Source organism: Syngnathus typhle, linkage group LG4 (genome assembly GCF_033458585.1).
Source record: "Syngnathus typhle isolate RoL2023-S1 ecotype Sweden linkage group LG4, RoL_Styp_1.0, whole genome shotgun sequence".
Lineage (NCBI taxonomy): Eukaryota > Metazoa > Chordata > Actinopteri > Syngnathiformes > Syngnathidae > Syngnathus > Syngnathus typhle.
The window spans coordinates 19649506-19665680 of NC_083741.1; the positions used below are offsets into that span (position 1 = coordinate 19649506).

General features: G+C 43.3%; 1 protein-coding gene across 4 annotated transcripts in view; it reads right to left on the bottom strand.

Annotated features, from left to right (window-relative positions):
- fto (FTO alpha-ketoglutarate dependent dioxygenase) overlaps positions 1–16175 on the bottom strand; it is a 97205-nt gene that overhangs the window by 42962 nt on the left and 38068 nt on the right. For all 4 annotated transcript variants that reach the window (XR_009714199.1, XM_061276841.1, XM_061276843.1 and 1 more), the window contains exon 8: positions 11309–11433. Coding sequence is in view for 3 of the 4 variants with exons in the window: in XM_061276841.1 (XP_061132825.1) it covers positions 11309–11433 (125 nt within the window). In the remaining variant the exon portion in view is untranslated. The remainder of the gene's footprint in view (positions 1–11308; positions 11434–16175) is intronic.

Sequence of the window (16175 nt, forward strand, 5' to 3'; positions counted from 1 at the left end):
CCAACCATTTTCTGTATCACGTTTCCTCAGTAGGGTCACAGGTGGAGCCTATCCCAGCTGACTTTGAGTCACAGGCAGAAACCTTTCTATTGCACACATCAAAACAATAACGTCATTGTCATCACCATGATTCTTATTGGTCTGAATGTTTTGTGGCCACAAACTGAACTACAGGATTTTTCTTTGACGATGAGGGCAGATTGGCGCTGTCACATGTTATAAATGAGCCTGCCACGTCTTTATTCCAAGTTTGGAAGCTTCCCCTGACCTGCCACCATCCCTTAGTGATCCCTCCTGGGGTGTGCATACTGTATGTATATGCGCTTGTGTGTTTTGGATCAGCCACCGGTTCCCAGCGGTGTATCTTTAACTGGGCCGTCCCGCCGAGCTGCCAGCCGGTTTCCCCCTAGACAGGACAACGGCCCAGCTGACACCCCCACAATAGTGCCAACGCAACTCACGCCCTCCACACACAAGCTGCTCCCCCCACCTCCCCACCTTGTCATGGCGTCAAAGACAATTAAAAAAAGAAAGGTAATTAGTATCAAAACTAGAGTTTTCCTCTATTATGAGTATCTTTAGAAACGTGACTACCTGGGAGTTGTCCTTTTTGTTTTTAATTATTTTATGCTGCACATAACATGAGATCATTAAACGTGACAGTCTACGGGTGTCGGTTTGACATTTACTGTATACAATACCTCTGTATATTGTCTTGACTTATATTTCTTTTAATGACTCAGACTATAAAATGTGACAAGAAAGCACTTCCGTTCCAAATTGCTGCCACAGATGTCAGTAAATAGACTAAATGAAGGTCCCGAGCATGTTTTCCCTATGCATTGCCCGCAGCGAACATGTGCGGGCTGCCAAAGTTGTTGTGTCAAAGTTGTTGGACATTTTGTTAACAGGATGTGTGCGCTTGGCCCCCGTACGTGCTACATGGTGATGCGCTTACACACTGCATAGCTTGCCGCTATCACCGGGCACTTGTGTAGCTGCTCTGCCGGGCCAGTCTAATTACAGAAGAACAGCGTGCACCAGTCTGGGCCTCCAAATGGCACCATATGTTTTCCCAGATGAAGCGGCTGAGTAAATGGCGCTCACCCATTCAGGTTGCCGCACGTCTGGGAATGCTTCGCTTAAATTTACTGTATACAAACCAAAATGAAAGTAAATAAACCATCCAACCTCCTTGTAAAAGCAAGCCATCAGCGATTGACACCATTCACCCAGTCCTTGACTTCTGTTCATCTGAAACAAATGCTACGCTAACCAGTATAGGCAACTAGCTGTTAAGTGAAATGTTTTTTGTATATTTGACAAAAATTTAGATTTAAAAATATTGTGTTTAGCTTTTTTAATAATAATAATAATAATAAACTATTTTATCATTTTGACTGTTTTATTAAAAAATACTATTGTAGCTTTTAAATGTAAATACAATACATAATTTTGACAAAATATCTATTACTAGTTGAGAAATTAGATAGCCATGAATGGCCACAAAATGGTAATTTCTGGAATTCACTCAATCCAGGTAGCTTGCTAAATTACATGTATTTTTCCACAGCGTGGGTGGAGGTCTGGGCTCCACTGACATTCTAGTCATACCTGGTCATTACAGCATCACATTCAATGACACAGTACTGCAGGTCTCTTGCCGTAAGATAACAGACTTGTTAGGTTTGAATGCACAGCGTAAAAAGAGGCTGAAACTCTTTGAAGACGTGAATGTAAGTGGCCGATGGCGGCAGATAGCTGCGGCTTAGTGGCTCCTCATTATGTGCTGTAGCAAGCTGATTAAAACCTTTAGATTTGTTCCCAGCCTACAAGTGCAAATGTGGGTTTCTAGAAGAAAAAAATTATATAAATTAAAAAAAGACCCTGGAAGCGGTCCGCCCTGTGTTATCTCGTCTTTCAGCCTTGTCATACTAATTACAGTCTGTATTTACTTACACTCTCTTTTTGTTTTCTGCCCTTTGATAGGCATCTGCGAGCGCCGCTGCAGAGTCTGTTCTCATTAACACGTCGACAAAGTGAGATATATCTATCGAGTGATGATGGGGATATGGGCAGGGGAAAAAAAAAAAAAAAAGAGGTCACCGTATAAATGCTGTCTTTCTGCAGCCACAAAGATTTGTCGCAGTGTTGTCAGTGGCACATCCATTTGCACTTGAGGGTTCAAATGGCTGCCAAAAGACAAGGCGTCAATCTTAGGATTAAACAGAAGGCTTCACAGCTGTTTTACTGTTACGTGCCAAGTCTTGACGTGGAAGACAATCAGTTGTTTCATCTGAAATTACCCATAACAGATTTTATTTTCATTAGAATTAAAGAGGCTTTGATTTCTTCAGGACTGGACAAAAGTAGACTTAAATAAAAACTAAAAAAAACATTTTAGCTCAGCAGAACTAAAATTTGACAATCATCCGCATAGCAGTAGAAGAAAACATGTTTTGTTAAAATGAAACCTAGTTGTTTGTTTATTTCGAACATTAAAAGAAATAGAAGAAAAAAAGTAAAAACTACAGAAAATTATAACTCCATAATTCAATAGAACATAAAAAAAAGAAAAATGATATTGCAATGGGATAGTGGGAGTAGATACAGTGAAAAAAGGAGGAGCCCCAAAAGAGAACCCTGTGGAACACCAAAGGAGGGCATAGCAGGACACAAAAATCCCTGCCTGTTAAGTAGGATCTAAACTACTCCAGAGCGCAACAACTAATGCTTTAATGTAAAACCATTACAATACATTATGCAGGTAAAAATTCCAACATGGCCGCCCCGTGGGAAAACAGACACAACGAACACGCTCCATTGATTACCAGTACACACACGCAAAGGTTATCTGGGATCCTCAACGACACTGCTCAAGCGCAGCACATAAATCTCACAGCGCACGCCGAGGCTTCTCGCATTCCTCGCATAACGTCACAATACCCGACAGTGTATCACATTTACCTTTCACCTGGAGCGCACACACCTTGAGAGCGCGATGCGGCAACAGTGCACCTGGGCCAGGCCACACCTGCTGCATAGCGCCGGGCCATCACATGAATCAGTCTGACTAGTTTACACACAACTGCAGGAATGTACCACAACGTACTTAACAGTCCAGGTGTGTGTATGAAAGCCATACGTGTAGCCATGCACAGAATGTGCGCAGGTGGGTGTCCTCATGGCATAAACGCGACCTTTAAGAGGAGCACTGAGGGCGTCCCATCTACCAGCTGGAGAAGTGACGACCTGGGAAGTGAGAGCACTTCAAGAGTGCCGCTGTCCTTGTCTCACTGCGACCCTTTCTCATTACTTTAAAATTAAGCAGAAGGTTATGAAGTTCGGTTTTATCGGCATGTTTAATGGACACAGAATGTGTACACCCTGAAGTAAAACGATCCAAATTGTGGCCAAAATGTCAATATGTTGCGTGGTCACTGTTCTTTGAACAATAATTTGGGATGTGTTTGATTCTAGTGGAAAACAATTAGATATGATCCAGTCGGTACATGTCATCAAGAATTAGTATTACCAGGAGATGACACTCATGTACAGACTTGAGCCCAGAGCATATTGATCAATGTCAGTGCAATATATAAAAACATTGTCTAATCGGGCCAGGGCCCAGCTGTTTACACGGTTTACCGCACACGTCATGTGATTCAACGAAACGGCCTCTGTATCAACTTCCAGCTAAAATATAAATGATCGCGTTGGCCACATTCTCGCAGGTGAATTGTGCTGCTGCTACAATTATCTTAATGCCTGCGCTGCCAGGATGCCGGGGGTACCAAATGCTGCTGTCAACCCAGGGGTTTAATTAGTTTGGCACGTGTGCCGCTTATAATCACCTGCCATTACTGGCTCTGGCTGCATCTGCTTAAACGTCTGTCGGAGGCAGGGGGTCTTTGCATGTGTCTGGAGGTAGGTAGGTTGAGTTGGGCATTGGTGAGTGTGTATTTTGATTATGGAAAACAAAACAAAAATGGAATCTAGACAATAAGGTCTTGTAAAAAAAGATTTTGTAGTATCCAAAATATTTGTATTTTACTTCATTTATTTATTCATCATTTAATGTATTCATTTGTGTATCTATTTATGTATTTATTTATTTGAGATCAGCTAAGGTATGTTCATTTGTACAAAGAGCTTACAAGTACAACCTACAGCTGAAAATTGGAGAGCTTTTAAGTTAACAAGGCTAACGGAGTCACGTGACCATCGGGCTTAGTAGCCGAAGACGTTTTCCCACAGACCAAACGGTCTCCGAGTCCTCCGGCTCCAGTACGACAATGGCTGTAAGCAGCTCTATTATTCCCACAAAGTTCTCATTTAGCAACAAAGAGAGGTTTCAATATTATGCCGCCTGCAAAAACATCTGTCGGGGACTTGTGTGGCAACACTAATTACAAATATCTGCAGTAATCCGCCGCCGATAAGAGAGTCATTACTCCAGCAGACATTTATCACTGTGGGATTGATGACCCATTTCAGAGGGAGCCTTTGTACGAGGAAGTGAAATCGCTGATATCCCCTTTATCCGACATCGCCATCCATTTGTCAGGAGGCGAGCTAGTTAGAATTGTAATTAACAGCTTTGGACTTTGCCCCTAATAGAATTTTTGCAGGGACTGGCAGATTGGCATTGGGGAAGGGGGCGGTGGGCAAGCGGGGAGGGGACTTTTATTGTGTTTTTCTTCTCTTTATTCTCTCGCTAATTGCCACTCGCAATGGCTGAGGAGCTGTTGTGTCACGAAAGTGCTACAGCAGAATGCCAAGTTAAGTCTTTATTGGGCTCCGAAACATTTTGGGGCACTTGGATTGATGCTCAACAGCTGTTATACAAGTCAAAACAATTTTACTGTAAAATATAATTATATGAACACATGGGGCTGTCATGTGGCACTAGTGTAGTTTTTTTTTGGTCCTACTCCTTCATGGATGCAGTTACACAAGTTGGCATGAGCATGCCTATCCCCCAAGTTTTCCAACCATGCTGGAACCAAATGCATCGTTCCTGACCTGAATATTTAGTCATTATTATTAAAATGTGTCATTTTTATTTTTTTATGCATGCTTTTGTTCAGATTTATTTTTCACTGCTTTATATGTCTTGTTATTTTTTTATAAATAAGAGTAATTTATTATGCCATTTTTATTTTTGTATATTAATTTACCTGCTGTATAAATTTACTTCATGAATATTATATTCTAATTTCTTCTAGTGTGTATCAAACTCAAACACACGTGGTCGCATGTGCACACTTGTGAGGCGGCAGATGATCACAGTCAGTGGCCACTAAAGGTCTGGCCTCCTGCCGGCCGCATCCCATTTTCTTCGAGGTAATGAACACAGACAGCTTGGGGACTGCCCCGTGAGCTTGTGCCACCTCTCGCCAAGTCCCAGACCCACAACCCCCCCTGCTTCAAGACCCTAAGGTGACAGGGACGGCAGAGATGTTCCCTACATTGACAGGTCGTTCTTACCTAGCAGACTCACTACACACGTTTCCCCCACACGCAAACAAAAATGGAGCACAACACTAGTGTTCCTACTTTTCACATGTACACAACGTATTTACATGAGACACACACATTAACACATATACTGCCCCTGTGTAATTTCTCCAGTGCACGGCTGGTGACAGGAGCAGCTGCGGCCGCTACGGCAGACAGATGAAATTTTCACAACTATCTCCTCCAACTTCCATCCTCACCTTCAGGATAATTTATGACCTGCCTGCCAGCTTTGAAGAGACAATATGCTACCTATGAAATGAAGCGCTCCGGCGCTGTAGGTTGTAATTAAAGAGAGGGAAAGTGTGTGTGCACGTGTGTGTGTTTATCGCCAGGTAAGGTGGGAGAGGGGCAAAAGGGAGGCGATGAACATGTGGCACTTGCGTCTCACGTGTGGATATGCGTTTATAGGACACGACTTTAGTTCATTATATAGCAAAACAGCAAAAACAAACAATTATTTAGTAATAAAAAACTATGATAAACAATTCAAATGTGGGGGGGAGGGATTAACATTAAAAACATTCTACAACCAAATTCTATCACAAGAATAAAATGTGTTTGTTATTAAGAGAGTCAGACCAAAAAATCATAATAGAGGAATGCATGGGAACACAATTTTTGGAGTTAACAACAAGGGCCACCATGAGAACGCGTACGGCATCTTTATGGGAGAACACACACCCATTACCTCAAAAGTGCTGCACTCACTCCTGCCATTTGTTGCACATTGCCTACCACACATCCTGACCCAATGATATTCTATCAGCTCTCTGGGATGTTGGCTTTAACCACCAAGAATGTTCTTATTTTTCCCAACTACCCGTAAAACAAGCGTAAAACCCGTTCCTTCTGCCTCACTCGTCACCGCAAATGCAAAATCCTGTTTCCATATATAATAAAAAAAAGAGCTTAATGGGTGAGCGTCTGCGCAGGAAGGCTTTTTAAATATCTGTGGCACGTTCAGTGGCGTTTTTTATTCCCACATGGCATTGCAGCTCTTCTCATGACTCAGATGCAAGGAAACAAACATGAGGGTCACAATTATTCCTTCCATTACTTTGACCGCGCAACAAGTGAACACATGTACTTACACAGTACGAAAAAAAAATCCTGATTCACTACATAACTTGCGTTACATACCTCCAAAATTACTGACTTGTTTGTGCGCATGGCCTGAGTATGTCAGCAGCAAACGATGGAAAGTGCATTCCTTAAAGACTGACACATATTCAGGTGTACTTTCCAGCCTGGAACCAATAGGGAGGACTACTTGTTCTTCGGAAGCAGAAGCGGTGAGGCTGAACTGAGGAATCCATAAGAATCCATAATTTACCATCGAGTGCACCTTGCAAACGGTTGTGGGCTACGATGGCCGCACGGAGATGTCTGAGATAGAAGCAGACAAATTAGATGCAAAACATTTGCACACTTTTGGGTGAGAACTTGGAAGTCAAGCAGGAAGGGGTTTTGTTCCACAGTCTAAGACGACAATGAGTCATTTGATGGCTTGACAGCAAAGACACTGTAGCTCTTTAAAGGCGGACACTAGCCACATTAGATAAGGCTGTGCATCTTAATTGTGGACACGACACTGACAAGTCCTGCAAATCCCAACAGGGACAGGGGCATCTCTATTGTCTCCCAAGTCTTTGTCCAACCCCTGCGTTGGAATGGAGGCAGAGTTTTGAAAGGAACAACACAAAAGACATGTCAGCACTCCAGGAATGAAGTGTGAGCCAATGAAGGTCTCTCTTCCCATCGCCCTCCCCGCCTCGTAGGGTCTCTAAGCATCCCCTCAGGGGTGATACAACACTAGTGAGGGTCATCCCCGACTGGGCACGGCTTTAACGTCGACACTACGGCCCCTCGCTGGCCCCTGGTGACCCCCAGCTTTTGATGACAGACCAAGTCTTTTATGGAGCCGTACCCTGTCCAGGTGAGGACAAGAGGGGATGACAATGGCAGGAAACATAAAACTTGACGGAAGCTCAGGGGTCAGGCCGGACAGCTGAGTGATGAGTGCAGCTGGGAGGGATGCGGACCTTCTTTTGACCAGATCAGCTGATGGCGTCTTAAATGGTACAACGTGGGGTCATCTGTTTATAAAATTTTTGGTTATGAATAACAGAGACAACAGTATTGTGCTCTGGCGCTCTCTTATGGAAAATTGTCAGGTCGCATATTTAGTCAAATGCATCCATCCATTTTCTGTAGCGCAATTCCAGCCTGGAGTTTTAGGGCACGTGTAGACCAACATTCATAACTATACACAATTCAGAATATTGAATTTATAAGACTAGAAAAAAACTTTTGGTTGACTGCTGACAGTCAAAAACAAAACTAATTCTAGCCTAGCATAGTTCTTTCGGGCCTCTATTTGCATTGGCTTGCTACAAGGTCAGACTTCACACCTCCCGAAAAAAAAAATGCAAATGAAACACCCAAAACTAAGCGGCAACACAAGGATTGGCAGATGTTCAATTGTGGATACAATCTTGTAGAATTCCATTAAATGCAACTTATCGCACATTTAGAACCCCACAAATGATCGACTCGGTTTAGATGACCATTGTTTGACACACATAAAAAAAAAGAACAATGATGCATTGATGTCACGATTTAGAGGTGTCATTACTGAGCGCTGAGCCGAAAATGACCACTGCGATGTCTTTATTCACATATCCGGGTCCAACTGTTTCCAGCGCCAAAGGTCATCTGCTGTCTTTTCTCATGGCTGAAGGATGGGAGGACCAAGTTTGCCAAGTCAGGCGCAAACGCCGCCACTTGGCTCATAAACACCTCCGCCTGTCACCCCCACACACAACCCCTCCATCACACACCCACTCTTTTCTCCAGCACGGAGGCGAGGTGGGTTTGCACTCTGTTAATCTTTCACTGGAGGCCTGCTCTCTTTTAAAAAGTGGCCCTCTGGAGAACAGAGGCGGGCGGTGAAATAGGGCTAGTAAAGGACGAGAGTGGATAAAAGAGCAGGAAGAAAAAGCTACAGAGAGGAGCCAGATGGGCACCTTCACAGTCCATTTATCAAACCCAATGTGGGCCCCTCCCCTCCCCTTTTCCCCGCTGCTCTCATGTCCTAAACCCCCATGTAATTCTGTAATGATTTTCATTATCGTATAATGACCTTACAAAGCCTACAGCAGTTTGCATGGTCAGTACAAAACTCGCAGCTGTTCCCCTCGGTGTTTGTCCGCCCGCTGTGACAAAGCACTTTGCTTTGTTTTTTGTGGTAATGCCCGACCTTTGGATTCTTTGGGAGCATTGGTTTGAGGTGACCTCGCTGTAGAGGTTCAAGATTGGTGGACTCGGACAAAACATAACATTCGCGAAAGAATCAACAAGACAAACGGTAGCGGGTTTTAGCCACTCGACACAACTTGATGCTTTGTGTCCGGCATGAGCGGGCATTTTTTTCAGACCCTCTGAGAATTCTTTACCATGAGGTGCCATACCGAACCACCAGTGCCCAGTTGGAGAGTGTGATAACACATTTAACACACCCGCTCGTCATTCACACCTGAGACGTGACACTAACACACATGACGAGAGAAAACCGGAGCCTAATTTTCACTCACGAGTATACTCACTTTTGTTACGAGCTGTTTAGACATTAATGGCTACGTGTTGAGTTAGTGTTGTTTGAGCGAGTTGCTATTTGCGTATGACAAACCTGACGTCAAAGTTATGAATTAAACTTTCTAAAACATGACCTATTGTCATCATTTAGATAATGAATCCTTATTTATTGTTATCTGCATGTAGACAGGAAGTGGTAATTTTGAGCACCTGGCATATTGAATGCTAATTTTTCACATGACATTTGGATATGCCATTTCTGATCCAGCTTTCCCTGTTCCCTGGATATTACGTCTTGCTCTACAATATGCAATTCGCCCGCTCTGCTATTTCTAGTCACTAACAGCACATACACATGCACATGAACACGCACACACGCACAACAGATAATACATCAATTTCCAGTGAGCTCAATGAGGCCATTTACCGAAACGGGATGCGGAGGGCGGCATCTATCACAGAATTAACGGTGCACTTTGGGGAAAACCATGTTAACAAAGGAAACTCAAAAGAATAAACAACTATAGAAAGATAGCTTAACTTCTTTGGACTGAGTTACTCAGAAAAAAAAGCGAGAAACTTACCTTCCTTGTAAAACCCCCTGAGAACATTTCATTCATATATTTTGTTGAAATTGCTATATGTGAGTTTTTTTGTTTTATGAAAATAGACTTAAAGGGGAAAAAAAGTACTTTAAATTTGCATTCCATCAAGCTGGTAATCTCTAATCAGTACCAGTACGTCTCACTTAACATTGCACCCAGCCATGTGTTTAGTTTTGTGTAAATGCTATCTGTTGACAGCCACTTGAAAGGATGACCCCTGGCTTTTTGGCAAGTGGTGGTGGTGGTTGTTGGGAGGGAGGGGCGGAGTGTGGGGGGGGGGGGGGGGGGGTCAACGTGTGTAAAGGGGGAGAGGAGATATCGGGAGCAGCTGGAGTTCAAACACATTGTGTGGGGGCGCTTGACCTCCTTGAAAACTAATCTAATCACTCTTTCACTGTGGGTAGAGTAAACGTATGTCTGCCCTTGCTGACAAGGATGGAGCGTTTCCTGTACGGGGCTGTGATGATATTGCATGTCAGCATCACATGATGCATTCAAGAAAACAAAAAAGGACTTGCTAGCTCCGGGCCAAGTGATGTACCCCAATTTTACTTAAATGCAGCATAGCTTGGGAAGGGGTACAACAATGCTGTTCCCATTAGTTGTAAATGTACACACAAGTAATAAAGATAGTAGCGATTAGAATTTTTCCATTGTGGGCCTAATAAAGGCTAATTTTATTCTATTCAGTTCTAATCTAGTGTGGTAAATTTGGCAGGGGAGACAGGGCTGATGTTTTGGTTGGGGGACAGGGGACGGGTGGCTAGGCAGATGGTGTTGGGATGGCTTCTAGCTTTCAGCACTCGCGTCTTGGAATGCACCATCAGAGTCGTGGGCGTCGACGCGGCCAAGCAAGGTGTGTGGAAACAGCTTGTTTACAAGACTCATCTGGACCGGGAGACCTTTTCGGGTCAACTGGGGGTGACACGTCCAAAACAGACTGCCATCGAGAGAAGACTAAGGCCTTGTGTGTCATTTTTCAGAAGCTAAGATGTTGTTGTTTTTCCCTCTAAATACTTTCTGGTTTAAAATATTTTTGTTCAGGTTCTGGACTGTGTCTATTTGAGGTTTGTGTTTGGGGATGTGTGTGTATGTGTTTGACACGGGGGTCAAGTCTGAGCAAGACAATAAGCAGGGTAATCATATGTGACCGTCGTTAGTTTATACAAGACTCGGAGTGGTGAGAAGCAACAGCTAAAACAACAATCAGTGCATGTGTGTTTTCCGCAAGTGTGGCCATTCTTTATCTGAAGCGATGACCAGCGTGGTGCTCTCTACACTCTTATCAAGAGGGAAGGAAGTGAACAGATTTATCCAGGACACACGTGAGCTGTGATAGGTGCCAGGCCCAGGGAGTACAAACAAAAACATCAAACATGTATATGTGTCCAGAATCCTCAAAGGGAAATTCATTATTTGTTTCAAAATAGACCAATAGGATTATCTTCTATGTATTACAGTTTGGGAAAATTATGGTCTGGATTTTGGCCAGATGGATTTAAAAAAAAAAAATGTTGATACATGAGAACTATTCAGCCAGAAACGATGATTATTCACTTTGTTTACTAATTTTCCGTATGCGTTACCTGTCTCTCCACGTCTGCCTCTGTTGATGTCTGTCTATCAATGCAGACAGGAGTGTCTCCGCCATTTCTCTCCTGACCTCACTTGCTTGGCCATCCTCCTCTACTTTAGCCAAGAACAGCATAGTCTGAAAGGCAAAAAGAATAAATAGGAGACCCTTGAACATTTTGGACAAATGTTTTATTGTTTTGTTGTGCCTCCATGGATGAAGCAAAGTTATGTAAGGCATGTTTGTAAGCGTGAACTGTAGAAAGAATAGACACAAAAACCAACACAAACCCCCCCAGAAACTCAGAACTGAAATTTTGGGGGAAGAATTTGAATATGTTAAATATTTTTTTGAATGCGTCCACATTTTGTGACTGATTTCAAATTGGATTGTGTTCGAGATTACGTTGTGGGCAGAGTGTCTACTGCGACAGCCGCGGGCTGGCGGCGTCGCATAGTAAGTCTGGCATTTCAGTCAGTTTCACATCAGAGGACGGGCAAATTACATCCAATATTAAAGCGTGAGTCAATTAATCACGGCCTCGCACAGCACAGTGTAATGTACGAGTATCCCCCTGTTGAACATGAATTACGGGCTGGCTTAAAAGTGTGACGTGGCACATCAGCGCTAATCGGAGGCATCCTGGCAAACCTTCGCCTGCAAAAGTCCTCCGTCGCTTTTAAGCCGGTTGAGGGGGAGTCAAATGAAAAAGGATCTGGCAGTCCAAATTAAATGCGGCGCTGTCAGCCACAGTCAAATCCTCTCTTCCACCCACCCCTCCTTCGATCCTTCACAGACTCTTCTGGCTCTTTGAATATCCGTTAAAAACGTCAGGGGCCTTCTGGAAGCCGCCTGTGAAAGTGATGGATCCGTAACTCTGACTGACTGTGATGCCTTGTTAAGAGCACTCGCTTGCCATCATATCCACCAGTCAAGTGCATTCATTTTTTCCCATTAACAGTCACCCGCCTGGAGAGGCTTCTTAGCTAGCTTAAATAAAATAAAAAAAACACCCACAATGCAAGGTGACACTACTTTTTGCCTTTTTTGGTGACAATCTACCTGTCCGTCTTAATTCCCACTGAAGAAAGGTTTGATTGTTTCTGTGTTTCCAAAGGAGAGCGGTGTGATTCGCAGACGGTATAATGCGCTTACATCTTTTCCAAGACAGGTGTCCTAAAATAAAGTGTCTCCTTGAGTGATTACATTTGACTTTGAGGAGACACCAAATACTAGAGTGACCGGATGAAAACAGTGACTGTGACTCTCCGCCAATGATGACTAACTTTGGTTCAAAACATCCTCCAGGGATGGGTGACAGGTTAGAAAATTCATCGACACTGGGGCCCTGCAGCACAGACTTATGTAGGATTTAAGATCTGTTATGAACTTAAAAAAATTGCTCAAGGGCACCTCGGCAGTAGTTAGACACTAGTCACTTAAGGCAAACCCAACAACACACAACTTCTGTGGTTATTTCGCCAAGAGCTGCTTCAAGTAACCCACAAAATAAATCAAAGAATGTTTTTAGTATGTTCAGTTTAGGCCTTTGTGGGCAATACTTAGCTGTCTTTGATTTTTGCATGTTTTCTACTGTTTATATCGGTACACCACAGAATTAGATCTACAAACTTCATGACATACATCGCCAATACTAAGTTACCACAAGTCTGACCGAAAAACTGATTTTATTGTGTTTTCCTAGAGGAATACATGTGTGCTAAAATGACCACAGTGTTGAAAGGGACCCTCCGGTTTACCCTCAGGCTGATCCCTCAGTTATTTAGCCAGGCCACTGTTTGTTTGTTGATCAAGCCTGGCATCAGTCAGCACAGAGCAGACAACATTAATTTGTCTTTCTTACCGCGTCGACTAAATTCAAACCCCTTCTTCTGTGTGTTTACCCCCTGATGGCAGTAGCTGTCCTCAAGCCTCCACACCCTCAAACCAAAAGCTGACCACACAGGTCCACAACCTAGGAGACATCCTCAGGTGAACCAGAGGGCAAACAGGACCTAGGCAGCTCAGATGTTTGGGACTCCAAGCATTAAAAACAATCCTGTCTATTTTACTAAAGACCGAAATAAACATGGCTAGTCTATCAAAGCAAGGTATGTAAACAAGCACAAAGTCAGGCTAGGCTCATCAGGCAGCAACTACGATTACCAAAAGCTAAAATTCTGTCTTTATGGTGTGCCTATCAAAAATGGTTTTAAACTCGACAGGTTTTTAAAAAAAAAATGTTCCTACAGTTTTTGGGGGACTGTTAATAGCCTTGGAAATGCATTAGTCGACTGACACCAAGACTTCAACTATACTGACCACCAAATAGCAAAACATAGACATGGTCTGGAATCTTGGATCAAGAGTATTAGAGGAAAAATAGTAGCAAACCTCACAAATGAATTTTGAAACCTTAAAGTTTTGGGTAGTGACTGACATTAGTTCTTCATTATATGAATTAATAGTTTATTTTTCGTCAAAATGATTTTGGCCAAACACCAAAGCTTCAAGTTCAAACGAGCTTGCACTAAACTGTCAACGGATATATTTGACAAGCTCAACCACAAAGATATCTGATTTTACAGAGCCACGCCAAGTGGCAGCTTGGCAACCTCTTCCCTGTCTCAATCTCTTCTTGCTTTCTAATACAAGAGCCCAATATAGCTTGGGGGGGCATCAGGTGCTTCGCCAAGGAGGAAAAAAAAAGCCATGGCTCATAAACAAACAACTGGCAACCTGCGATCCTGTCAGACCAAGTCGTCGTCCGGACGAGTTATCTGTGCGTGTTTGTGGCACACCACTGTTGAGTAACTTTGCTCCTGAGGGCAAACTCTCCACTGGTGGCAAAATGGTATTAAGCCGGGGAAGAAAAACAAGTGCAGTGACTGTTCTGTGGCATTACAGAGGTTGGTGTGTAGCATTTGCTTGCTGCCACATGATTTTAGAAGGTTCATCTTTCAACTATTAATTATTTTCCATTGTGGAGGGAAAACAAAACAAAACAAAACAATACTTCTAGTCATGATTAAATTATTTCTCGTTCCTGGCTAACTTTATTACTCAAGCACGGTTTAAATAAAATGCCCATTTAGTTTTGTATTTTATTTTTGTATTATTGTGTAAATTGGGGATGTTTGCCTTACTCATTAGAATTGTTGTCATTAAAAAATGCAATGTCTTCTAAAAGAACAAAATGCACGGTGTTGATATGTCCTTGTAACGAAAGGCCTTTGTGCTGAACTCGCCCATGCAGTGTTGTTGCCCCCCATCAATAATGTCACAGGGCAGAAATAGCTTTCACCATACACAGCAGGTTATATGGAGTGTAAAACATTAGAAAAATGTGTCTGCAACATCAGAGTAACATGTTTGAAGTGAAAAGGGGCTGGATGGGTGGTTGGCTTAGGGGGGAGGATGAAGACACTCCCAAAAAGGGAAGAGTCCTGTCAAGTGTTTTTCTTTGAAGGCATTGTAACACAGTCAAGTGGGCAGAGAGACTTTCTATGGCCCCAAAAGCAGTCCATCTTGCATCCAGAATACAAGTCGCTTAGAACGGACATATGCTTTCCACAGGATCAAATGGAGCAGAACTCCCAGGCTTTTGTGGCACTCTTTTTCGGGGCCACAAGAGAAGAAAAGGCAAATCTGTTGCCGGGTCGTTGTCCCACTGGGGGCCCACAAAAATCACATAAAAATTCACCGGCCTTTTTCTTACAAGGCTTTTTTTTTGTCCTGAGTCACATAATAAAAGGGGTGTGGATCCAGTTGGCCCTAATGGCTAAACCACCTACTTCCTTTCAGAGTCAGGAAGAGGCTACATATGCTTGCATACTGCTCATTGGCCGTATGAGCATGGAACCATCTATCACTGGGACACCGCAGAGGTGAATGCGGGACAATGCGGTCCGAGTTGGCCAGAGATGTTACGCAGCGAACGAGACAGTCAAGGCCCTTCTGCTCCCTTTAACGGCTTCTTTTCTCTCTTTAGTGTATGAAAAGCCTTGTCCGGATTCTTGCTGGATAGCAGATTGGGATCAGCACCTCAGGTTCTTGCCAGTAAAAAGCTTTTTGCTAACTGGGACCAAGGCCAAACAGTCTACAGTGATACATAAGTCCCGAGCTTGCGGGATTGCTAAACTAATAAGTAAAAAAAGGCGGTGAAAGCTATTCATTTGTTAAAGATCTTGCTTTGGAGACATTGGAGTTATAAAAGTCATGATTACAATACATTTGAAGAGATCATCGGCTTAAAAGAATCAAAGATGAACAACAACTTTTTGTGTGGTATGGCTCACCTCAGAGTCGAGTCGAGACATGAGACCAAACCGAGAAATTGTACGTACTGTCCTTTAAAAATTGTAATTTATCGTTAGGTTAAACCCGACACACACACAGATTCCATCCCTACTGTATTCTAAAATTGTACAAAATCGTATTTATGCAAGGACAATCCCAGACCGGAAATTCCGATCCCTTAACTTCAATCACAAACACCGAGCAAACTTCATCCCTCCAGTTAGTGAACTGCTAACACCATCCTGCGCATCCCCTCACCGATAGAGAGATCTGACGTGACGGTGTTAAACGGGCAAGATGTAGGACGACGTAATTAACGCTAGTCCTTAAAGCGGGCCCGCTTTGGCTCCACCGGGAGCGCCTGATATAGCGCTCATTAATTCCTATTTGTGCATAATGAGAGGGTCATGTTAGATGTAATAAATGGCTCTTTTATTTGGGCGAGAGCTGCGGGGCGGCATCTACTGCTGGCTAGCAGTCTCATAAACACCCTTAAGCAGCTCTCATCAGGCTCATTGGGTGGGGAACGATCACATTCAGCAAGCATAATGAATCAGGTGGATTGAGAAACTCCTCAACGC